The sequence below is a fragment of the Oncorhynchus masou genome, chromosome 24 (assembly GCF_036934945.1).
Source record: "Oncorhynchus masou masou isolate Uvic2021 chromosome 24, UVic_Omas_1.1, whole genome shotgun sequence".
NCBI lineage: Eukaryota > Metazoa > Chordata > Actinopteri > Salmoniformes > Salmonidae > Oncorhynchus > Oncorhynchus masou.
The window spans coordinates 89370701-89396689 of record NC_088235.1 but is presented as its reverse complement, the minus strand read 5'-3'; the positions used below and the strand labels follow the sequence as shown (position 1 = coordinate 89396689).

Here is a 25989-nt window from a genome sequence, read left to right as displayed (position 1 = left end):
AGGGGAAATAGGAGGGAGAGAGCAGGAAAGAGAAGGACAGATGGAGGGAATCAGAGAAGAAGGGCCAGAGAAAGAAAGAAAAAGAGAGGGAAAAGGGAGAGATAGGAATGGGGAAAGAAAAAGAGAGGGAAAGGGGAGAGAGGAATGGGGAAAGAAAAAGAGAGGGAAAAGGGAGAGAGGAATGGGGAAAGAAAAAGAGAGGGAAAGGGGAGAGAGGAATGGGGAAAGAAAAAGAGAGGGAAAGGGGAGAGAGGAATGGGGAAAGAAAAAGAGAGGGAAAGGGGAGAGATAGGAATGGGGAGAGATAGGAATGGGGAAAGAAAAAGAGAGGGAAAGGGGAGAGATAGGAATGGGGAAAGAAAAAGAGAGGGAAAAGGGAGAGAGGAATGGGGAAAGAAAAAGAGAGGGAAAGGGGAGAGAGGAATGGGGAAAGAAAAAGAGAGGGAAAGGGGAGAGAGGAATGGGGAAAGAAAAAGAGAGGGAAAGGGGAGAGATAGGAATGGGGAAAGAAAAAGAGAGGGAAAGGGGAGGAGAGAGGAATGGGGAAAGAAAAAGAGAGGGAAAGGGGAGAGATAGGAATGGGGAAAGAAAAAGAGAGGGAAAGGGGAGAGAGGAATGGGGAAAGAAAAAGAGAGGGAAAGGGGAGAGATAGGAATGGGGAGAGATAGGAATGGGGAAAGAAAAAGAGAGGGAAAGGGGAGAGATAGGAATGGGGAAAGAAAAAGAGAGGGAAAGGGGAGAGATAGGAATGGGGAAAGAAAAAGAGGGAAAGGGAAGGAATGGGGAAAGATAGGAATGGGGAGAGATAGGAATGGGGAAAGAAAAAGAGAGGGAAAGGGGAGAGATAGGAATGGGGAAAGAAAAAGAGAGGGAAAGGGGAGAGATAGGAATGGGGAAAGAAAAAGATAACATTTTGGGGAGGTGGAGAAAGTGGGTTCAAATAGAGGAGACTTAACGAGAGAGAAGCTTGGCCTGGGTCTGACTCGAGGAGTGTGTCTGAGGCCTACAGTGGTGTTGGGGCAACATGCTGATGTAGCTGTGATAGTAAGGATCATTTATTACAGTGGACATCCCCCTCACTGAGACAAACACACATACTGTCGGCGCATGGAGAGAGTACAGGGCTCCAACAGTAGTCAACCCTGTTGCCCTTTAGATAAGAGTTATGATTACTATTTCACCATAGATTATTACCCCTTTCCCAGCATACCTGGAACGACACTGAAGTACAGTCTGTGTAGTAAAGTCTAATATTGTAATGTGTAATATTGTGAAATAGAAGGCAGAGCAAAGGGGCACTAGAACCTCCTGTACCAGCCAGGCTAGTAGTAGTTCTCCTATCAGTAGTGTTGTCAGAGACACTGCTGTTAGAAGAGACTGTGTTATTTAGATCATTGTTGCCATTATACCCCTGTGAAAGGAACGTGAGGAGTGACAATAAATTAATGATTAAGGAGATGTGTGTGTTGGTTTGGCTTGGGGCAGCTCCAGCTGTGTCAGAGTGAACTGCTCCAAATGCCTCAACTCCCAGAGGAGGAAGAGGGGGAGCAGGGGAAGAGTGGGGCTTAGTTGAAGAAGTATTGGACCAGCTCTGTACTTACATGTGTTCATTTGAGTTACCTAAGTTACAGGCCAGCCCATCACAAAACACACTGACACACATACACCAACAAACACAGTCTGTGGACCTCATGAGCGAGCAGTGCTATGCTAGGCTGAGAGAGTGTGTTGTGGTGTGTCTGCCTGTCTACACTTGCTGTGCAGACCTTCCTATCCTGTACAGCAGGCACAGACAGGCAGACAGATGGCAGCCCCGCTGACCCAAGGACAAACCACATCGCACCTACAGCTTGACGGACAGCTCCCAGAGCCAATCCGAGCCAGTATACCCCAGACTTCCTGCTTGATGATGATGGTGATAACTCGAACCCTAGCTGCCCATGTCTTTCCTACATTCCCGTTATGACACTCTCCCTTTCCCTACGGCAGAAGACAGTAGTATTTGGAGTTATTTTGTAGCTAACAGAAATGTATGTGTAATAAATGTGTGTGTGTTGGTCTGGGGTGCTCAGGTGTGTATTTTGTCCAGCCTCTATTATAGGGCTGGGAATAGTTAGGTGCCGATACGGTATTGCGATTCTCACGGTTCTGTATGTATTGCGATTCGATACTGTGATTTTATTATGATTCGATGTTCCAAACATATTGTTCACAGTACCTTTAGAAAGTATTCATACCCATTGACTTATTTCACATTGTTGTGTTACAGCCAGAATTCAAACTTGATTAAATATGTTTGTTTTTTCTCTCACCCATCTACACACAATACCCCACAATGACAAAGTGAAAACATGTTTTTTGAATTTTTGGCAAATTAAATACAGAAATATCTCATTTATATAAGTATTCAACCCCCTGAATCAATACATGTTAGAATCGTCTTTGGCAGCGATTGCAGCTGTGCGTCTTTCTGGGTAAGTCTGTATGAACTTTTCACACCTAGATTGTACAATATTTGCACATTATTATAAAAAATTCTTCAAGCTATGTCAAGTTGGTTGTTGATTGTTGCTAGACAGCCATTTAAGTCTTGCCATAGATTTTCAAGACAATTTAAGTTAAAACTGTAACAAGGACACTCAGCTATATTCAAAGTTGTCTTATTGAACGACTCCAGCATATATTTGGCCTTGTGCTTCAGGTTATTGTACTTCTGAAAAGGTCCTTGCCCATGACAAGCATACCCATAACATGATGCAGCCACCACCATGCTTGAAAATATAAAGAGTGGTACTCAGTGATGTGTTGTGTTGGATTTGCCCCCAACTTAACGCTTTTATATTCAGGACATATAGTTCATATCTTTGCCACATTTTTTTGCATTTTTACTTTAGTGCCTAATTGCAAACAGGATGCATGTTTTGGAATATTTTTTATTCTATTCAGACTTCCTTTTTTTCACTGTCATTTAGGTTAGTATTGTGGAATAATTACAATGTTGTTGATCAATCCTTAGCTTTTTCCTATCACTGCCATTAAACTCCAACTCCTCATGGTTTCCTTCCTCTCCGGCAACAGAGTTATAAAGGATGCTTGTATCTTCGTAGTGACTGGGTGTACTGATACACCATCCAAAGTGTAATTAATACCTTCACCATGCTCAAAGGGTTATTCAATGTCTGTTTTTTTCTTTACCCATCTACCAATAGGTTTCCTTCTTTGTGAGACATTAGAAAACCTCCCTGGACTTGTGGTTGAATTTGTGTTTGAAATTCACTGATTGTATGTGTGGGGTACAGAGATCAGGTAAATCATGTTAAACACTATTATTGCACACAGAGTGAGTCCGTGCAACTTATTATGTTACTTGTTAAGCAAATTCTTACTCCTGAACTTATTTAGGCTTGAAATAACAAGACATTTCAGCTTTTTATTTTGAAATAATTTGTACACATTTCTAAAACATAATTCCACTTTGACATTATGGGGTATTGTGTGTTTATCAGTGACACAAAATCTAAATGTTATTCATTTTAAAGTCAGGCTTTGACACAACAAAGTGTAAAAAGTCAAGGGGTGTGAATACTTTCTGAAGGCACTGTATGTCGACTGCAGAGGGACAAGAGAGCCATGAGAACTAGTTTTGATCAGTCATAGAAATTAGTGTTGAAAAATAAATTGGCTCCCTATTTAAAAAGAAGATGGAAAACCACCTATGAAGGAAAAATACTGGAGTTTTTTGGTACAAGTACAGCCAACTAGTGCAAAAATAATATTGCCAAAAATAATATCCCGATATGTAACTGTGTCGACCCCCCCATCACTACTCTACTAGTAAGCATCAATAGTAAAGCTTTAGCAGCTTCAGTCGTCTCATCATCAGACCAGATCAGTGACTCTGTGCTCACCTCATCATCCTTGAACCAGGACAGGCTCTCAGCGGTCAGGACGAACCAGTACTCCTTGGCACCGCCCTTGATGATACTGATGTTGTTGACGGTCAGCCAGCCCTTACGGATGACCTGTGAAGAGATCTGAGGTCAGGGGTGATGTCAGGGGAGGGACTGAGAAGAGGTTAAATTGGGAGGGATTAAAAGGATAGTTCACTCAGATTACAAAGTTACCTCATCTCATGGGTACAAAAGACAGTAGGCTATGAAGCCCTTACAGTATGTCAGCTAGCTAAGATTGTACTGTATGTCTACTTAGCTACAGCCCAGCATTAGAATTGTTCAGGTAAAACTATGTGTGTGATGAGTCCTGTTAGCATGTTGTAAATAGAAGAGTCAATATGTGGTCTGGGTGAACTATTCCTCAGAGCTGGGAGGTTTAGAGAGAGAGAGAGGCAGGTGCTGTGGAGCTTAGCTTGAGAACGAGCGAGATGGTGAGATGATGTATCTTACATATGGGTCACAGTGTGGGAGAGAGCAGATATACTGCATGCTACATGCATACACAGAGATCCATATACATGCACATAGATTGAGAGAGATATGTAATGCGTGCACAGAGGATCAGCTGTTGAGACAGAGGATCAGTTAGAAAATTGAAATGTCCCCTCACCCAGTCATTACATCGCTAGTGGTCATTTCTACCAAGTCCTTTACCACATTTCTCTGACCAATACAAAGCTACACAAAGAGTATGAGGTTAATAAACATTAGAAATGATAAAGACATTGATGGTACGCTATGGTAAAATAATACCAAGAAATAGTCCCAGAGACAAAAACTGTTGAAGAACTGTGGGAGAGAGAAGCTGTGAGCTCAGTGATGAGACCGAGTGAGAGAGAAACTGTGAGCTCAGTGATGAGACTGAGTGAGAGAGCAGTGAAGAGGACAGGAAGGAAGAAAAAGAGCTGACGGCTAAAAGCCGACCAATTTGGACAGAGGATGAAAGAGAGGAGGAAGTGAGAGAAAGGGGGATGAGGCAGTGACACACATACACAAAAACTGATGTAGCTGTCCCTAGTGTTTGTGTTTAGTGAGTGACCAGACAGCTGCGCTTGGATCTGAGAAACCAGAGCCAAGATTACAACTCGGCGCCATTTTGTGCTGCTCACACACACAGAGAGAGAGGGGAGCAGGCAGAGGGAGTAGGGCCAGAGTGCAGTCTGTGGAAAGACGGTGGAAAAGAGAGCAGTGGAGCTGTGGGTTAGAGAGGTTGGTGAACAGGAGACAACCAGTGAGAGGTACAAACAGTGTCTCAGTAGGAGGCAGCCATGAGTCAGCAGTGAGGGTTTAGCCTTACAGAGACTGGACTACTCATACTATTAGACTGGAGACTGGTTGCACACCCTGTAACAGGAGAGAGGAGAGAACAGGGAGGTTAGAATGGAGCAGACACTATGTGCCCAGGCAAGTTCACCTGCTCTTCCTACATACAGTAAACCTCCACATCAGCTGCCATTCCAGATGTACATTTGTTAACTTCTCATAACACACGTATTAGCATCAGAGAATAAAACCTAAGACATTCATGACCTGAGAGTAACTAAGCTATGTGAAACTCACCTGGTTTCCTGCAATGCTCTTCTTATTAGTCTGAGCGCTCCTCTGCTGCGCACTGGGACACACACACACACACACACACACACACACACACACACACACACAGTCACTCTCCCATCAGACAATTTTTCCTCATTTAATCATCATCATGTCCAACCCACATATGATGATGACCAGAAAACATAGACAGGGAGAACTCACTTAGCGAAGCCAATGAAGTCCTCATGGTTAGTGTTGATGTAGGCCACCTGTACATCGATTAACAGCAGGACCTGTACAGAGAACACACACACCGTCTCTATATTTTATGGTTTGTGTGTGTGTGTGTGTGTGTGTGTGTGTGTGTGTGTGTGTGTGTGTGTGTGTGTGTGTGTGAGAGAGAGAGAGAGAGAGAGACCTGGTCTTTAGCTCGACTCTCTCTGTCCCGGATGTTTGTGGTAACGATTCTCTCCGTCTCCTCTCGCAGTCTTGGATAGGAGCCCAACTAGAGACAAGAAATAACAAGAGATATGATGGTGTTACTGTCACACACACACACACACACACACACACACACACACACACACACACACACACACACACACACACACACACACACACACACACACACACACACACACACACACACACACACACACACACACACACACACAGCAGTAGTTACCTTGGTGGTGCATTGGCGTACAGTGTTGATCAGCTCCTGGATGACCATGTCCACACATTTAATACAGGGACCCTTCAGCTTGATTATCTGTCTCCTCACTATGGCCTCAAACGCCTGGTCTGGAGTAAACAAACCTGTCCTAGATACAGAGAGCCAGACAGACACAGAGACAGAAATAGTAGTGGTGAAATAGGAGTGGTGACAGAGACCATTGATCCCAACAAAGCATGTATCCCCTCTGACACACACACCTGATGCCGTGGATGTTCTTGATGGCATAGCTGATCTCCCGCCGCAGTTCCCTCTCATCAAATTCCATCTGAAGATACAAACACGCACACACCCAGGGTAAGACGTGACACACACTGAGCGAAAGCTGGTGAGACACACACACACACACCCCAAGGCTGACCTTGACCAGTTCGAAGGGGAAGCGTTCGTGGAATATGCGGTTGATCTTGGCTCCTCCTGACAGTTCTATAGTGTCCACCTGGTCTCCTGAGCCCTCAATACGCTTCTCAAAGTCGGCTGCAAACTGCTGCATCAGCCTGCACACACATCAATAGAGCGCTGTGTATAATGTTAGTGTGTGTGTGTGTGTGTGTGTGTGTGTGTGTGTGTGTGTGTGTGTGTGTGTGTGTGTGTGTGTGTGTGTACTAACAGTAGTAGGGCCTTTGTCTTGCGTGCTGGGTCGTCAGCTCTGTAGTGTTTGTACTCCTCAGCCTCTTTATCCAGCGCTAGGAGCTGGCTCTGGAGACAACTGCGGAACACTGGCAGACAGTCTCGGATGTGATTGGTCAGTTGCTGTAGAGAGAGTTAGAGACACACACACAAACAATAAAGAAAAAGCTGATTTGAACAGTTATCTGGTCAAAACGTATCAGTGTATGTTCTTGTGTACCTGGTTCAGGACTCTCTGTAGGTAGGGGGTACCCATGCTGTCAGCCATGTGTCTGTATGCAGGGTGAGACAGGAAGAACTTCCTCTCTGCAGCCAGAGCTGCCTTAATGTCCTTTCTCCCATCAATGTCCTTCTGACTACGATTCACCACCCCGATATAACCTGGAGAGGAGAGAGTAAGCTGTCTCCATGCATTACACATCACTACATCTATGGATGCAGGATTCAGAAGGTCATCTGAGTTCAGCAGGCCAGGGGACGTTCAAGGCAGTTCAACTCTAATCTCTCTACTGTAACAGCAGTACTAACAGTAGGCTCCATGTATAATGTATTACCTGAAGGATCAAGCATGACCTTGCACCTGGCACAGCTTTACCCAGCCAGCCAGCCAGCCAGCCAGCCTAGACCCTGACCCCCCCCTCCTACACACACACACACTCCCAGGGCAGGCTGGCACTGATTGTAATACTGTAACTCAACCCGTGAGCTCAGCATGGCAGGAGGACATCAAGCCTCCATTTCAACACTTACCTCAGCCTGGTCACGGGTGATGTTATGGGAACATTATTGGAACATTATGGGGAACATTATGGTAATAAAAACCCATGTACCTCTGCGTAGTGGCAGTAACCTGTTCTCCAGTATGTGCCGGGCATCCGTTCCCTCGTCCATCAGATCCAACTTAGTGATCACCCCTATGGTCCGCAGGCCTGGTGGAAAACAATGAAGAAGAAAGTCAAACAGTACCCATGTTATATTCACTTCCAATGTACTGAATATTTTCACCATTTAAAAAAAGAATGAAGAAAGAATGCTATATCTATGATTTGGACGATGTGAAAATGTGCTGGGGGAGATGTTCTGTCCTTCTGGTCTCACCCTGAGGGTCCACATCCTTGGCCAGTTTGAGAGCGTCAGAGTTGGCCAGGTCCATGTTAGCTGGAGTCACAGCCAAGATCAGACAGTTGTCTTTACAGATAAACTGCATGATCATGTCCCTCACCTGGGGAACAAATACAACACAACTGTATTTATGAAAGAAGAAGAAGGGTGGGAGAAATTGTCATATAATATTAGTTGAATTGTACTGATGTGTCTGACCTGGTACTCTATATCAGCCGGCTGGTCTCCTACGGGCACTTTGGTAATGCCAGGCAGATCCACCAGGGTCAGGTTCAACACTGAGGACAAACAGACACACATATTTATGCATTGAAGCATCCGGTTTAGGTTGAGATGCAGGGTGTGTTACCATGTGGGGAGTGTGTAAGAGTAGTACACTGTGGTGTGTGTACCGTGAGGGGAATAAACCCGTAGGCTGATGGGGACAGGAGAGACGCCCTTATTGGTTCCAGTGAGTCTCACTGTCTCTGCTTCGATCTCCTGGCGAACTTCCTGAAAGTCTGAAAACGTCTTCCCCTTACAGTGGAGAAACTCTGCATACTCTACAGAGAGAGAGGGGTGGGAGAGAGAGATGCAGGGGATCAATGCCCATTTCACACAGACATCAAATATACATATACTATACCAATCGTCTTCGGACACATACGTCAGGCGTCAGATATCTAGTCTAGTTTGTATATATGACATCATTGCTGTATCTGCACTACACAGATAACAAACCCTGGAGCTTAGGGGAACAGAGCAGTACGATGTGCCTCCTAGTTGTGTACAATTAACAGCGTTCCATAATTGTCCCTGAAGACAGACAGACAGGGAGTCACATATACACAGAGTGACAGAAGTCTAATGTGATGTATCCTACATCACGTGTGTGTGTGTGTGTGTGTGTGTGTGTGTGTGTGTGTGTGTGTGTGTGTGTGTGTGTGTGTGTGTGTGTGTGTGTGTGTGTGTGTGTGTGTGTGTGTGTGTGTGTGTGTGTGTGTGTGTGTGTGTGTGTGTGTGTTACCTGTGCTGGCAGAGATGAGCTGGAGGACCAAGGGTCTGCGGGTGACAATGCCAGAACCCCGGGGGAGGAAGTCCCTGAGAGGAGAGGAAGAGAAATGGAATAGAAGAGTCAGGAGATGAAAGACTGACCCCCTCAGGCATCTGTCTCACTGCCAAACAACAGATACACAGTGTGTCTGTGTATTAGCTCTATAGAGGAAGCTCCACTCGGAGGCACAATGCCAGGGCAGTCAGAGGCTCAGAGCCAATGCACACTTGGCCAAGTCGAGCCAGCACATTTTATCAGAGTCTGAAATACTAGACCGGCTCTCTCAACCTCACCATCTTTACTACTACTGCTACAACACTTATTTGTGGAGGGCTTACATACCGGTATAGGTTTTTCCAGTGCAGGCAGGGGCATGTTCATTTATGTGTGATGACTAGGACACAGCTAGTGGAGGTTTGTTTTACTTTTAAAAGACAAGAGAAAGATGATATCAAGCACAACATTGGAACCTGAAGCATCTCTAACGTATTACAATAGCTCTACATACAATAGCTCTACATCTCAATGTCAAAACAAGCCCCCACTCAGGCTACAGTATCAAGTACAAAGCAATAATGGGTGGAAAACACAATGACGTATTTATTGTCTTTCATTCCAACTTCAGAGTGCCACCTTTTTCCTGTTGTCCCGTTTTGTATTTATTTTACAGCATCCTACCTCCATTTATAATTCAGCTGTGACAACACAACATCCCTGGAGAGAGGAAGGACTGACACTCAGGGCAGGAGATACAGCTGGATTCAGCCTTCAGACATGAAGTCAGTGAGTCAGAGACAGAAAACACTGATAAAGGGGACACATTCTGCCAAGGAGACGCTTGAGTGTTGTTGTTGGCCTGTTACTGTGGGCGTGTCTGTGTGTCGTACGGCAGCAGAGAGAGTTCTCACCAGGTCAACAGCTCTCCTCCAGTGTCAGTTGATAGGAAATGAAGTAGAGGCTGCGTCATGCCTGTCTGAAAGAGGTCCTGCTTATATGTCAGTCAGTAAGGAGGAGACATCAAGCATCAGCACACAGAGAGAGGGAAGAAAGGAACACAATGCCCTCTTCAGTTCAGCTCTGTTAAGCTCAATGACTGACTGCACGTGCTCTAAGGCATACTCTGTCCCCTGACCTCTCTCTGATTCCAGTCCTTCAGCACAGGCCCAGTCCTCAGCAGGGAGCCTGCTAGATAAGCCACCAAGTGCTGGACACTGTCACACAGCCATCACTCTCACACAGCCATATCAGGCATCCAGTAACCACTTCACTCTCAAATGCCAACATTGGCGGTTAATGCTGTTTAAATAAAAAAATATATACCGTTCAAAAGTTTGGGGTCACTTAGAAATGTCCTTGTTTTTGAAAGAAACACACATTTTTTGCCCGTTAAAATAACATAAAATTGATCAGAAATACAGTGTAGACATTGTTAATGTTGTAAATGACTATTGTAGCTGGAAACGGCTGACTTTTTATGGAATATCTACATAGGCGTACAAAGGCCCATTATCAGCAACCATCACTCCTGTGTTCCAATGGCACGTTGTGTTAGCTAATCCAAGTTTATCATTTTAAAAGGCTAATTGATCATTAGAAAACCCTTTTGTAATTATGTTAGCACAGCTGAAATCTGTTGTTTTGATTAAAGAAGCAGTAAAAAAACTGGCCTTCTTTAGACTAGTTGAGTATCTGGAGCAACAAAGCCTCCTTCACTCACGCCGCCAAACATACCCTCGTAAAACTGACTATCCTACCGATCCTCGACTTCGGCGATGTCATTTACAAAATAGCTTCCAATACTCTACTCAGCAAACTGGATGCAGTCTATCACAGTGCCATCCGTTTTGTCACCAAAGCCCCTTATACCATCCACCACTGCGACCTGTATGCTCTAGTCAGCTGGCCCTCACTACATATTCGTCGCCAGGCTCCTGGTCATCTATAAGTCTATGCTAGGTAAAGCTCTGCCTTATCTCAGCTCACTGGTCACGATAACCACACCCACCTGTAGCACTCGCTCCAGCAGGTATATCTCACTGGTCATCCCAAAAGCCAACACCCCCTTTGGCCGCCTTTCCTTCCAGTTCTCTGCTGCCAACGACTTGAACGAATTGCAAAAATCGCTGAAGCTGAGGACTTATATTTCCCTCACTAACTTTAAACATCAGCTATCTGAGCAGCTAACCGATCGCTGCAGCTGTATATAGCCCATCTGTAAATAGCCCACCCAATCTACCTACCCCATCCCCATATTGTTTTTATTTACTTTTCTGCTCTTTTGCACACCAGTACTTCTATTTGCACATCACCATCTGCTCATCTATCACTCCAGTGTTAATTTGCTAAAATGTAATGACTTTGCTACTATGGCCTATTTATTGCCTTACCTCCTCACGCCATTTGCACACACTGTATTTTCATTTTTTTCTATTGTGTTATTGACTGTACGCTTGTTTATTCCATGTGTAACTCTGTGTTGTTGTTTGTGTCGCACTACTTTGCTTTATCTTGGCCAGGTCGCAGTTGTAAATGAGAATTGTTCGACTAGCTTACCTGGTTAAATAAAGGTGAAATTAAAAAAATGTAAAAATAAAATAAGCATTTGTGGGTTCGATTACAGGCTCAAAATGGCTAGAAACAAAGAACATTCTTCTGAAACTCGTCATTCTATTCCATGCGAGAAATTGCCAAGAAACTGAAGATCTCGTACAATGTTGTGTACTACTCCGTAGACAGAACAGCGCAAACTGGCGCTAACCAGAAAAGAAAGAGGAGTGGGAGGCCCCGGTGCACAACTGAGCAAGAGGACAAGTACATTAGAGTGTCTAGTTTGAGAAACAGATGCCTCACAAGTCCTCAACTGGCAGCTTCATTAAATAGTACCCGCAAAACACCAGTCTCAACATCAACAGTGAAGAGGCGACTCCGGGATGCTGGCCTTCTAGGCAGAGTTTCAAAGAAAAAGACATATACCTCAGGTCTGGCCAATAAAAAAAAAAGATTAAGATGGACAAAAGAACACAGACACTGGACAGAGGAACTCTGCCTAGAAGGCCAGCATTCCGGAGTCACCTCTTCACTGTTGACATTGAGACTGGTGTCCCCAAACCTTTGAACAGTAGTGTATATGCAGTGGCAAGAATAATTATGTGAACCCTTCGGTAATATCTCAATTTCTGCATAAATTGGTCATAAGATTTGATCAGATCTTCATCTAGGTCACAACAATAAACAAACACAGTCTGCTGAAACTAATAAACACAAACAATTAATCATTTTCATGTCTGTTTTGAACACACCGTGTAAACATTCACAGTGCAGGGTGGGAAAAGTATGTGAACCCTTGGATTTAATAACTGGTTGACCCTCCTTTGGCAGCAATAACCTCAACCAAACATTTTTTGTAGTTGTGGATCAGACCTGCACAATGGTCAGGAGACATTTTGGACCATTCCTCTTTACAAAACTGTTTCAGGTCAGCAATATTCATGGGATGTCTGGTGTAAACTGCTCTCTTGAGGTCATGCCACAGCATCTCAATCGAGTTGAGATCAGGACTCTGACTGGGCCAATCCAGAAGGCATATTTTCTTCTGTTGAAGCAATTCTGTTGTTGATTTACATCTGTGTTTTGGGTCGTTGTCCTGTTGCATCACCCAACATCTTTTGAGCGTCAATTGGCAGACAGATAGCCTAACATTCTCTGGCAAAATGTCTTGATAAACTTGGGAATTACAGTGCCTTGCGAAAGTATTCGGCCCCCTTGAACTTTGCGACCTTTTGCCACATTTCAGGCTTCAAACATAAGATATAAAACTGTATTTTTTTGTGAAGAATCAACAACAAGTGGGACACAATCATGAAGTGGAACAACATTTATTGGATATTTCAAACTTTTTTAACAAATCAAAAACTGAAAAATTGGGCGTGCAAAATTATTCAGCCCCTTTACTTTCAGTGCAGCAAACTCTCTCCAGAAGTTCAGTGAGGATCTCTGAATGATCCAATGTTGACCTAAATGACTAATGATGATAAATACAATCCACCTGTGTGTAATCAAGTCTCTGTATAAATGCACCTGCACTGTGATTGTCTCAGAGGTCCGTTAAAAGCGCAGAGAGCATCATGAAGAACAAGGAACACACCAGGCAGGTCCGAGATACTGTTGTGAAGAAGTTTAAAGCCGGATTTGGATACAAAAAGATTTCCCAAGCTTTAAACATCCCAAGGAGCACTGTGCAAGTGATAATATTGAAATGGAAGGAGTATCAGACCACTGCAAATCTACCAAGACCTGCCGTCCCTCTAAACTTTCAGCTCATACAAGGAGAAGACTGATCAGAGATGCAGCCAAGAGACCCATGATCACTCTGGATGAACTGCAGAGATCTACAGCTGAGGTGGGAGACTCTGTCCATAGGACAACAATCAGTCGTATATTGCACAAATCTGGCCTTTATGGAAGAGTGGCAAGAAGAAAGCCATTTCTTAAAGATATCCATAAAAAGTGTTGTTTAAAGTTTGCCACAAGCCACCTGGGAGACACACCAAACATGTGGAAGAAGGTGCTCTGGTCAGATGAAACCAAAATTGAACTTTTTGGCAACAATGCAAAACGTTATGTTTGGCGTAAAAGCAACACAGCTCATCACCCTGAACACACCATACCCACTGTCAAACATGGTGGTGGCAGCATCATGGTTTGGGCCTGCTTTTCTTCAGCAGGGACAGGGAAGATGGTTAAAATTGATGAGGAAGATGGATGGAGCCAAATACAGGATCATTCTGGAAGAAAACCTGATGGAGTCTGCAAAAGACCTGAGACTGGGATGGAGATTTGTCTTCCAACAAGACAATGATCCAAAACATAAAGCAAAGTCTACAATGGAATGGTTCAAAAATAAACATATCCAGGTGTTAGAATGGCCAAGTCAAAGTCCAGACCTGAATCCAATCGAGAATCTGTGGAAAGAACTGAAAACTGCTGTTCACAAATGCTCTCCATCCAACCTCACTGAACTCGAGCTGTTTTGCAAGGAGGAATGGGAAAAAATGTCAGTCTCTCGATGTGCAAAACTGATAGAGACATACCCCAAGCGACTTACAGCTGTAATCACAGCAAAAGGTGGCGCTACAAAGTATTAACTTAAGGGGGCTGAATAATTTTGCACGCCCAATTTTTCAGTTTTTGATTTGTTAAAGTTTGAAATATCCAATAAATGTCGTTCCACTTCATGATTGTGTCCCACTTGTTGTTGATTTTTCACAAAAAAACACAGTTTTATATCTTTATGTTTGAAGCCTGAAATGTGGCAAAAGGTCGCAAAGTTCAAGGGGGCCGAATACTTTCGCAAGGCACTGTAATTGTTCCGTCGATGATAGCAAGCTGTCCAGGCCCTGAGGCAGCAAAGCAACACCAAACCATGATGCTCCCTCCACCATACTTTACAGTTGGGATGAGGTTGAGATGTTGGTGTGCTGTGTCTTTTTTCTCCACACATAGTGTTGTGTGTTCTTTCCAAACAACTCAACTGTAGTTTCATCTGTCTACGGAATATTTTGCCAGTAGCTCTGTGGAACACCCAGGTGTACTTTTGCAAACGTCAGATGCGCAGCCATGTTTTTTGGACAGCGGTGGCTTCTTCCGTGCATTCTTGTTTAGTGTTTTATGTATCGTAGACTCGTCAACAGACATGTTAGCATATTTCAGAGATTTCTGTAAGTCTTTAGCTGGAACTCTAGGATTCTTCTTAACCTTATTGAGCATTCTGCACTTGCAGCCATCTTTGCAGGATGGCCACTCCTAGGGAGAGTAGCAACAGTGCTGAACTTTCTCCATTTATAGACAATTTGTCTTACCATGGACTGATGAACATCAAGGCTTTTAGAGATTATTTTGTAACCCTTTCCAGCCTTATGCAAGTCAACAATTCTTAATCTTAGGTCTTCTGAGATCTCTTTTGTTCGAGGCATAGTTCACATCAGGCAATGCTTCTTGTGAATAGCAAACTCACATTTTGTGAGTGTTTTTTATAGGGCATGGCAGCTCTAACCAACATCTTCAATCTCCAAGCTGACTCCTGACTACAATTAGCTTTTGGAGAAGTAATTTGCATAGGGGTTCACATACTTTTTCTAACCTACACTGTGAATGTTTAAATGATGTATTCAATATAGAAAAGAAAAATACAATCATTTGTGTTATTAGTTTAAGCACACTATGTTTGTCTGTTGTTAGATGAAGATCAGATCAAATTTGATGACCAATTTATGCAGAAATCCATGTAATTCCAAAGGGTTCACATACTTTTTCTTGCTACTGTATATTTAACAATGCAAGTCAGTTAAGAACAAATTCTTCTTTATAATAACGGCCTACACCGGCCGACTCTTTTCTCTGTATATATCAATGATGTTGCTCTTGCTGCGGGCGATTCCCTGATCCACCTCTTCGCAGACGACACCATTCTGTATACTTCTGGCCCTTCCTTGGACACTGTGCTAACTAACCTCCAAACGAGCTTCAATGCCATACAACACTCCTTCCGTGGCCTCCAACTGCTCTTAAACACGAGTAAAACCAAATGCATGCTTTTCAACCCTTTCGCTGCCTGCACCTGCACGCCCGACTAGCATCACCACCCTGGATGGTTCCGACCTAAAATATGTGGACATCTATAAGTACCTAGGTGTCTGGCTAGACTGTAAACTCTCCTTCCAGACTCATATCAAACATCTCCAATCGAAAATCAAATCTAGAGTCGGCTTTCTATTTCGCAACAAAGCCTCCTTCACTCACGCCGCCAAACTTACCCTAGTAAAACTGACTATCCTACCGATCCTCGACTTCGGCTATGTCATCTACAAAATAGCTTCCAATACTCTACTCAGCAAACTAGATGCAGTTTTTCACAGTGCCATCCGTTTTGTTACTAAAGCACCTTATACCACCCACCACTGCGACCTGTATGCTCTAGTCGGCTGGCCCTCGCTACATTTGTCGCCAGACCCACTGGCTCCGGGTCATCTACAAGTGCATGCTAGGTAAAGCTCTGCCTTATGTCAGTTCACTGGTCACGATGGCAACACCCACCCATAGCACGCGCTCCAGCAGGTGTATCTCACTGATGATCCCAAAAGCCAACACCTCATTTGGCCGCCTTTCCTTCCAGTTCTCTGCTGCCTGTGACTGGAACGAATTGCAAAAATCGCTGAAGTTGGAGACTTTTATTTCCCTCACCAACTTTAAACATCTGCTATCTGAGCAGCTGACCGATCGCTGCAGCTGCACATAATCCATCTGTAAATAGCCCACCAAATTGACCTACCTCATCCCCATACTGTTTTTATTTATTTACTTTTCTGCTCTTTTGCACACCAGTATCTCTACTTGCACATGATCATCTGATCATTTATCACTCCAGTGTTAATCTGCTAAATTGTAATTATTCACTCCTATGGTCTATTTATTGCCTACCTCCTCATGCCTTTTGCACACAATGTATATAGACTATTTTTTTCTACTGTGTTATTGACTTGTTTATTGTTTACTCCATGTGTAACTCTGTTGTTGTCTGTTCACACTGCTACGCTTTATCTTGGCCAGGTCGCAGTTGTAAATGAGAACTTGTTCTCAACTAGCCTACCTGGTTAAATAAAGGTGAAATAATAATAAAATAAATAAAAACCCGGAAAACGCTGGGCCAATTGTGTGCTGCCATATGGGACTCCCAATCACAGTCAGTTGTGTTACAGCCTGGATTCGAACCAGGGTGTCTGTAGTGACGCCTCGAGCACTGAGATGCAGTGCCTTAGAGCCCAAAGATTTAAGATTAGGCAGGACACTTTTTTTTGATGAGCATGGGCTTTTATTACAGGATATTAGATGACTGGCATTCATATTCCACTCACCCAGTTCAATGTAACAGTGATAGGTTTAGGCTACTACATGATACTCACATTTTCCCTATAACCATCATGAGGTTGCTACAATCATTATTCCAAACAAGAGTTTCAATTGGACAAATTCAGGTTTATCCCGATTTCGTTACGTTTAAGAAACGTTTTTCAACAGAATCGGCGGAATGAATACACAATTCACTTGTATTGCAGCCACATACAAACAGCATCATCACGTTGTTCGTTGTATAATTCCTTCTTGCATCTACGCACTCTCCTCCTCTCACATTTTCCCTTAGTTTGCGAACTTCTGTGCACAACTTCTGTGACCAGGCGAAAAACATTTCTTAAAGCCAAACCGCTACACACAGCTTACATCGTTGTCAACCATATTTGCGAACGTCATAGTCAACATGGCGACTAGTACTAAAGCGTTAGTAAACCCACTACAATCATGCAGTACAGTGTACAGGAAACAGAGGTATGTGAGCGGAGCGAGATTCCAGAAGGCTGGAGCGGCGGCCTTCTCGCCCACTCCAATTTCAATCTAGTAGCGCTCACTTCACGAGCTCAGGGCAAGCCTGGCCCAGCATGCATTTGTAGTCTACTTGTGTGCTGCTATAGCCTCTTGCTTTAGCTACTGTCATGGAGTTCACTAAATCTTTTCAGAAAGAAACTGATAGAACAGGTGCTAAATCAAAGTGAATTACAAAGATGAGGACCAACAGCAAGAGAGGGAGTGCTGTGATGTAGTGTCCACCACTAAAGAATCATTGTGGGACCTGAAAATACACTTATCCCGAAAGGCCTGATGGTGTACTTACTACGTGCACATGCTAAAAGTAAGGAAAGAGTTGGGTAGATAAATAAGTGTGTCATTGTAGCAAAGTATTTTATTTTAAATCAGATCTCTTAAACACTGTTAATTTTGTTCTATTATCTATACAATAGGCCATAGTTGATTTTGGCCCAATAGGCCTGGCATATTCCTACGTTCAAGGAGCTTTCCGTTTTGATTGGGTTATTTTACCTAGAAACCTTTAGGCCTGCCTATATAAAAAATATATTTAAAAAAAACTGCATCTCTGCCCAGCCTGGCAAGAGTGGCCTAAAGGGTGTTTAGGATCCCCAGTGGCTCTGCAAGTGCGGAGAGAATATTCTCCGCTGCTGGCCTGCTCTCCAGGCACCATCGCACGAGCCTGAATCCACAGACTGGCCAAAACTGGTGTTTCTAAAAATGAATTAAAAAGGCACTTTCGTTTAATTTGTATTTAATTCTAAGTAAGTCACAGCCTATATGCGCAATGTATAGACTATAATGATTTAATACAACTAAATATTGTTTAAATGCTGAGCGCTTTTATGTCCCTACCAGTCTATTGTGTCGCACTTGCAAATGCTTCACAATGTATTTCTTTATAAGCTATAGCCTTGAAATAATTGAAATAATATAGACTAAATAATTCATTTTCGTTCCTTGTTAGGCTCCCTGTCTGGCTCCTGACCTATTTAGAGTGTTTATATGCTGTTTAATATGACATGTAGTCTATTTGAAATGTGTACTTCTTACATTCACCTTTTCATGTTTATTCAAATACTTTTCATTCAAATCCATATGCTTTGGTTTCAATATTTCAAAACCAAATGGTAGGTCCAGGTAGTCACAACAATAGATGGCTGTTGGTTAAATTGGGATTTTTATGAATGGAGCGAATTTGGAGTGCCAGTTTTTTTTCCTCTGAGAGCGGAGCGGTTTTCAGTGGAGCCTTGGAAAGGACATGGAGCACCGGAGCGGTGCACAATCACTGCTCCATGAGAAATGAGCGGGATTTCCAACTGCCCTCACATGCTCTGACAGCAAGCAGGTTAGCAGTTACACTGGTGGAGACTGCTGTTGCTGCTACTGCAGACCTCCATTGCAAAACAGTGTTTTAATCAGTTATTTTGTGATGTGAAAATATTTAGTATAGTTTAATCTAAAAAGGATAACTTAATCTTTCACGGTTTTTATTTTTATGAAATTCACTGAGTAGGATGATCCTCCCCTTCCTCCTCTGAGCCCCCACTTCATGCCAACCATACTGAGAAAGAAAAGGAGATCATCTTATTGTCTCCTCTCTCTATCTGCTATGATCTGAAAACACTTGTTTACACATCATGCCTATTGTCACATAACTTAAATAATTTGTAACACTGGAGAAGGATCAGCTGCTTCAAACACAACTACCCTTGGCAGAGGGTTTAGTAAACAACCCATGCTAGCGCTCACTGAATATGAGAGGGTGTCTGTCTGCAGTGTGCATTCATTTGGAGAGGTCAACTGTTGGGAACCATGAATCTCTACCAAACTCAAAACAGCCAGCATCTGAATAACCCATTATTGAATAACATCATGAATGGTTGCCTGTACATGAATGGTTCTGGTGCATTAGCTGATGTCTTATTGTTGATGATCACTAGCTAGGTCTGACTACCATACCTGCCCACAAAGTTCTCCAGGACAGAGCTCTTGCCTGCGCTCTGACCGCCAACGACAGCTATCTGCGGCAGGTCTAGGTTGCAGCTCTGGCCAATGGTGCTGAAGGCGTCCTGGAGCCTATTCACCAAGGGGATCAGCTCCTCCATCCCCCGGTTGCCCATGGCGACAGTGCCCGTCCGACTGTCAACCACCTGAATTTGTACAGACAACACCATCCGGACCGAACTTTCTGGTTCGGTTAACCTGGGAAGAATGACATAATTGTGGACAAGCAAATTTGCCAAATTTACACGAATACATTTATTTGGGATATTTTGATAGCTGAGCTGACAACAACCAGTGAGCAAGCTATTGTAGCTATCGCAGGGCTAACAACAACTTCAAGTGAGTGCTGGCCCTGGTTGATATTTATTGAATCGGTATGCCACTAAAACAAATAGTAAGTTTGCATATGTATACATTATTTCTAGTTTTTTAGCTAGCGGCTATCTGGATACCTGGTAGTCGGTCTAAATATCCGTTCTCTCTTGTCTTGCTGTTAACGTTAGCAATGGTACTGTCAAATCCAACTTGGCACCGCCGTGGTCCAGACACCCTGTGCGAGCAAGACAACCCAAACGCAACACCCTGTGTTTAATATTTACTTCCTGTTGGAAAAGACGATCCCAAAAAGTCAAAGAGAGAATCGCGTAGGTAACATTTCCTCCGGTGGACTTTGAATCTGATTCGACACGGTTAAGCCAGTGAAACAACTCGATGACAATTTGATCAATTTGACAGTTAACGGGTCTCTCTCTGCGCATGCGTACAAATCTGTGCAGGAGTTGCCAGAAAGTCTGCACGCCCATTCATGGCTGTTAACAGAACAGATGGCCAGTTAAAATATTGATTTTGCTTGACAGACCGGTAATATTCCCCGCCTCCAGCCCAGGGCTATTTAAATCACACCCACCTCGCAGCAACTGTCTCTCTTGACCATGTAGTCTGGAGACTGTAACCATGCCATACGATTCATCTACTGTAAATAACACGGCTGCATTCTTTGGCAGTGAGAGAGAGTATGCGTGAGTGAGAGGCAGTGCTGTATCAAATCAGCTGTGGGTAGGGGGATCTTTATGCAAAAGATTTCAGATGAAAATCTGCCAGAAAAAAAATTATATTCTAAAATATCTTGAAACCAACTATAAGCATAAGAAAATCACTCCAGGGTTCGTCATCAATAAACACCAGAGAAAAGTTTGAGAATAAAACGTTTATTTATTCTGTTGGGACCAAGTACACAGAACAAAAATATAAACCCAACATGTTATGTGTTGGTCCCATGTTTCATGAGCTGAAATAAAAGATCAGGGGATTTTTCCATAGCACAAAAAATATTTATCTAAAATTGTGCACAAATTTGTTTTCATCCCTGTTAGTGAGTATTTTTCCTTTGCCAAGATAATCCATCCACCTGACAGGTGTGGTATATCAAGAAGCTGATTAAACAGCATGATCATTACACAGGTGCACCTTGTGCTGGGGACAAAAAATGGCCACTCTAAAATGTGCAGTTGTCACACAATACAATGCCACATATGTCTCAAGTTAAGGGAGCGTGCATTTGGCATGTTGACTGCAGGAATGTCCACCAGAGACGTTGCCAGAGAATTTAATGTTAATTTCTCTACTATAAGCCACCTCTAACGTCATTTTGGCAGTACTTCCAACCGGCCTCACACCTGCAGACCACATGTAACCACACCAGACCAGGACCTCTACAACCGGCTTCTTCGCCTGCGGGATCGTGGGTTTGCATAACCAAATAATTTCAGCACAAACTGTTAGAAACCATATCTGAGAAGTTCATCTGTTTACTTGTCATCCTCACCAGGGTCTTGACCTGACTGCAGTTCAGCATCGTAACAGACTTCTGTGAGCAAATGCTCACCTTGGATAGCCACCGGCAGGCTGGAGGAGAAGTGTGCTCTTCATAGATGAATCCCAGTTCCAACTGTACCGGGCAGATGGCAGACATGGCATTGTGTGGGTGAGCGGTTTGGTGATGTCAACATTGTGAACAGAGTGCCCCATGGTGGCGGTGGGGTTATGGTAAGGGCAGGCATAAGCTACAGACAACGAACACAATTGCATTTTATCGATGGCAACTTGAATGCACAGAGAAACCGCAACGAGATCCTGAGGCCCATTGTCGTGCCACTCATCCGCTGCCACCATCTCATGTTTCAGCATGATAATGCAAGACCCGATGTTGTAAGTATCTGTACACATTTCCTGGAAGGTGAAAATGTCCCACTTCTTCCATAGTTTGCATGCTCACCAGATATGTCACCCAATGAGCATGTTTGGGATGATCTGGATCGACGTGTACGACAGCGTGTTCCAGTTTCCGCCAATATCTAGAAACTTCGCAAATCCATTGAAGAGTGGGACAACAGTCCATTGGCCACAATCAATAGCCTGGTAAACTCTATGCGAAGGAGATGTGTCACACTGCATGAGGCAAATGGTGGTCACACCAGATACTGACTGGTTTCCTGATCCACGCTCTACAGATGCATATCTGTATTCCCAGTCGTGAAATCCATAGGTTAGGGCCTAATTATTTTATTTAAATCAAATGATTTCCTAATATGAACTGCAACTCCGAAATTATCACATGTAGCATTTATATTTTTGTTCAGTATACATCTGAACATTTTTATTTCATACATTGCATTTAGCATTTTGAGAATTAAAATTATACTTTTTCACATTGTCCTCTTCTCCTCATTACCCTCTCCCTCATGCCACGTTCAAGTCCTCTAGCAGCTCAGTGATGTCTATCTGAGGGATGCAGGTTACTGCTCTACTGCTGTTCATGCCCAGTGCTACCTGTAGAGTCTTCCCTGCCTTCAGCAGGCTGGGCGGGACTCCAGTCTCCCCCGTTCCCCTGGAGCACAGCAGCACCTCGTTGACCTCCCCCTCGATGCCCCGGAAGAGCACACGCGGGAACACACCCCGCACACGACCCAACACACTCTTCTTCAATGCAGAGTCACGACACACCAGGTTCAACATGAACACACCTGGTGGGGAGGGGTGACAGAGACGGACAGAGGAGGGAGGGTGTAATATGGTGAGATACAAGACACACCTCGATAAGACCTAGGTCTACAGGCTTTGAAAAATGTAACATTTTAGATTTGGAAAATAAAGCAGGCTAGCTCCTTGAAAGTTATAAAAAAAAAAAAAACGTACTGTACCTCGCGATGTCAGCAGATTGCCAACTCTCTCCAGGAAGGCTGTTTCTACAAAGGCAGGAGGAGGACAGCTCATCCCCAAACTGGGGTCCTTACTGTCCACGTCAAACATGATGACATCATACTGATGACCACCTAGACAGGTAAGAGAATAGTGTTAATCATGTGCATGCTCGAGGTTACAAATGTGCTCTTGAAGCAACCTTTTACTTTCCCCCTCCTACCTTAAATGTGTATCCGGTATCTCTTCCTCATCTCCCTCTCTCGTCCCCCTCCCTCCCAGCACTCTCACCTTCTCTCTCAATGTTGTTAATGTGTTCCAGTCCATCTCCCAGTGTGACAGTGAGCCTGTCATCAGGTGTAAAGCCGAACCATCCCTGAGCCACCTCCAGTACTGCTGGATCCAGCTCCACCACCTCCACCCTGGCTCCAGGTACAAAGTCCCGTAGGAACTGGGGCAGCCCTCCTCCACCCAGTCCCACCAGGAGCACTGACACTGGGACATCTATAGAGAAGTTATAGGAGTCATGACAGACAGGAGACATTTGGCTGATTCATCAGATCTCTCGTGTCAAGTGACCAAACTTCCTGTAGGCAAAAATAGTGAATTTGAGAAAAAGTGTCAAACACAGACTGCTATTTGGCAGGTATGTGGGCACAGGGCGACTGACTTGCAGACAATGCTGGCAAATACACCTACCTTTGTTGTGGTCGGTGCCCACTCCTAGCATGGCGAGGCCAGCCACCATGACCCTGTGGTGGGCACAGCATAGATAGCCTTTGTCCACCTCCAGGGCTCCACCTGGTGTCTGGGATGGGGTTGTCATGGGGGGAGGGGCAGAGGGCTTGGCTTTCCTTCTGCTCTTCTTATTCTTCTGAGACGAGGCTGCTGCTAAAGTTAAAGAGACGGTTAGCTACTGAACTCACCAAATAATAAAAACTGTGTGTGTTTGTTCTCACCTGCTGCTGGATTAGTGAGGCGGCTCTCTGACTGGACCAGTCCGTCGTTACCCAGGAACACCAGTCTACGGTAGAGCTGACCATCCTCTCCTCTCACATCCTCTACAGAGTACTGACCACTCAGATCACTGGTACCATGACTCACCACCTCCCTCCAACCCAGCTCACCTCCCACCGACAGGAACGGAACCTACAGGGGGAGGGACAGGGATGGGGAGAGGGAGACGGGGAAATGGGTGAAGGGGGCCAGATGATAGAGAAATTAGGAAACATGTTTTTTAAACTACAACCCAAAATAGAATAATCACAACTTCCCTACTTTCTGATTGGCTGGCATCCCAGGGGGGGCGAGTTCCATCACCATGGGGGAGAGCTCTGATTGGACAGCCTGCATGTCGGTATACTCCTGTTCTCTGTGCAAGGCCACAACAACCAGACGTCTGAAGTTAGCGCTAGCCGCTAGTTGGCCCCGCCCCTCGTCCAAGCCGTACAGCCAATCAGTCTCTCTGCCCTGAGGCACTGTCAGGGTTGAGACAGGAAGAGCCAGGTTTAGAATGCAGCCAAGAGCAGAAAGGAAAGACAAACATACCCATGTTTTTCCACCCAGGTGTGCCGATAAACGACAAATCCTGTCCCTCACCTATGAAGATGGCAAAGTGGTTTGCACGGGGAACCTTGGCACCAGGGGGGCAGTCCTGTACGGTGAGGGTGTAGCGGGGTCGCCCAGTGGGGGCGTGGCAGAGGGTCAGCGAGGGGGTAGAGGTCGAGTCTGTACCTGTACGGAGCCTCTGTCTCAGCATGGCGTACGCCTGGCGCTCTCTCACCACAGACAGCAGGTCTGCCACCACGGGAAGCCTCACGGGGTCACCATCCTCCCCTTGGCACATCTCTAGGATGGGCATGGGCATTGGCTGGCGGAACTTTGTGCAGACCAATACGAAGACAGGCAGAGCGAAGGAAGAGACCTCCTGGCTCTCTGGGTCACCCAGACAATGGAGTCTCACAGCCCAGCCCACCTACATTTCAATAATTTTGAAAATGCACTTATCCTGAGTGAATTGAATTAAAGTAGGTAAGGCAACCATCTATCACTATCAATGCATCTAACCTAAGCCTTTTACCTGGATGAAGTGCTCCACAGCCAGCTTGATGACACTCTCCTGGGCCAGGGTCACACAGACATAGCGGCCTCCTATACCCAGGACACGGCCCACCTACACAAACACAAGGCATAAAGGGTTTATTGCATGTGAATAAACTTTAAGACACATTTTACTAACTGGTATGTATACCAGAGGTGGCCAACACTCCTGGAGTGCTACTCTATGTGCAGGGCATCTGGCTTTGTTAAACTATTTTATAATCCCTGTCAAGCTACTCCACACCAGCACACCTCAGCCAACATCCTCCCAGCTAGAGCCCCCTCCTGGGAGGCCATGGCGTCCAGTGTCCCCTTGTCCAGTACAGCCTGGTAGCTTCCGTCCTCGTAGGGCGTCTGGGTGGCATCCACCTTCTGGAAGGTCAGGTCTGGGCGCTGCTTGGCATTCTTCTGGTTCATGTGATTCACCACCGTCTCACTAATGTCAATGTTGGTCAGATGTCTGTAGCCAACGTCATACAGCTGCTCACTCAGCTCAGAGTTACCACAGCCCACCACCAAGACCTGGGACAGACGAGACAAGATACGCATGACTGTAAGTCGCGTTGGATAAAATAGTCTGTTAAAGGACCCTGTCATTTGGATAGGAATTCTTCCGTGCGTCATATAATACAAGGCGTACATGGCCCTTCAGTAGAAAGAAATTCAGCAAAAGACAAATTGACTGTGGAGTCGGAACATTTTTAGGGGGCATTTTCCTACATGTCAGGTTGTCAGTGTATCTGCTCACCTTATCCCGCGGTTTGATGTATTTGTGCAGCACGCCACAGAGTTTGTTGTAGTCTCCATACCACTCAAAAGCCTTCTCTCCTCTCTTCTTGAAGAAGCGTTCCCAGTACTCTGCAGAACTGAACTCCTCGGCAGTGCGAGGTAGAAGACTCATCTTTAACACTTGCTAGGTCTATATCAGTAGCTAGCTAGCTACTTGTAAACAAACTAACGTTAGAATACTTTCGATTAGATTTTGAACAAGCTAGCTAAGATTCAGGAACATGCAGGACATTATAAATGTGTAACGGTAGCAATTGGTAGATTGTCAATTGGTCGAAAAACGTATTATCAAGCTAGAAATGCTTGGATTTTCAGCCCCTATCTTTCCCACATGGCATGTTCACCCGGACATTATTCCGAGCTGTACACAACTACATTTCGATTGGATAGCTCTGAATAGGCGGAGTTCCTAATCTAATGCTGATTTGCTGAGATTCTTGACAGAAGCCTGTCATTGTCTGATGTGGAAT

At 44.5% G+C, this 25989-nt stretch overlaps 2 protein-coding genes across 5 annotated transcripts in view; both read right to left on the bottom strand.

The window, feature by feature from the left end:
• Positions 1-20175, bottom strand: part of LOC135512967 (dynamin-2-like) — a 32838-nt gene extending 12663 nt beyond the window's left edge. Inside the window, exons 1-17 of one of the 2 annotated variants that reach the window (XM_064935527.1) lie at positions 19885-20175; positions 19388-19630; positions 8984-9057; positions 8370-8519; positions 8176-8255; positions 7954-8077; positions 7686-7784; positions 7076-7236; positions 6836-6978; positions 6587-6722; positions 6426-6493; positions 6175-6313; positions 5908-5994; positions 5712-5782; positions 5514-5565; positions 5271-5297; positions 3909-4022 (exon numbers count right to left, since the gene is read on the bottom strand). In XM_064935527.1, coding sequence (XP_064791599.1) covers positions 3909-4022; positions 5271-5297; positions 5514-5565; positions 5712-5782; positions 5908-5994; positions 6175-6313; positions 6426-6493; positions 6587-6722; positions 6836-6978; positions 7076-7236; positions 7686-7784; positions 7954-8077; positions 8176-8255; positions 8370-8519; positions 8984-9057; positions 19388-19602 — 1740 coding nt within the window. In that variant the 5' untranslated portion in view covers positions 19603-19630; positions 19885-20175. The remainder of the gene's footprint in view (positions 1-3908; positions 4023-5270; positions 5298-5513; positions 5566-5711; positions 5783-5907; positions 5995-6174; positions 6314-6425; positions 6494-6586; positions 6723-6835; positions 6979-7075; positions 7237-7685; positions 7785-7953; positions 8078-8175; positions 8256-8369; positions 8520-8983; positions 9058-19387; positions 19631-19884) is intronic. The other variant, XM_064935528.1, reaches the window with a different exon arrangement.
• A 449-nt stretch (positions 20176-20624) lies between these two features.
• On the bottom strand, positions 20625-25888 carry mettl13 (methyltransferase 13, eEF1A lysine and N-terminal methyltransferase). Of its 3 annotated transcripts, none has more exons than XM_064935523.1 (10): positions 25479-25888; positions 24983-25252; positions 24711-24803; positions 24230-24605; positions 23909-24108; positions 23590-23779; positions 23330-23521; positions 22922-23134; positions 22633-22764; positions 20625-22455 (listed from the first exon to the last, which is right to left on the bottom strand). In XM_064935523.1, exons 1-10 carry the CDS (start codon positions 25629-25631, stop codon positions 22172-22174), a joined length of 2103 nt encoding a protein of 700 aa, XP_064791595.1. In that variant the 5' UTR covers positions 25632-25888; the 3' UTR covers positions 20625-22171. The 3 variants fall into 3 exon arrangements, with proteins under 3 accessions (XP_064791595.1, XP_064791596.1, XP_064791597.1); XM_064935524.1 differs by having other exon boundaries at positions 23330-23518; XM_064935525.1 differs by having other exon boundaries at positions 22345-22455; positions 22628-22764.
• Positions 25889-25989: the final 101 nt, after the last annotated feature.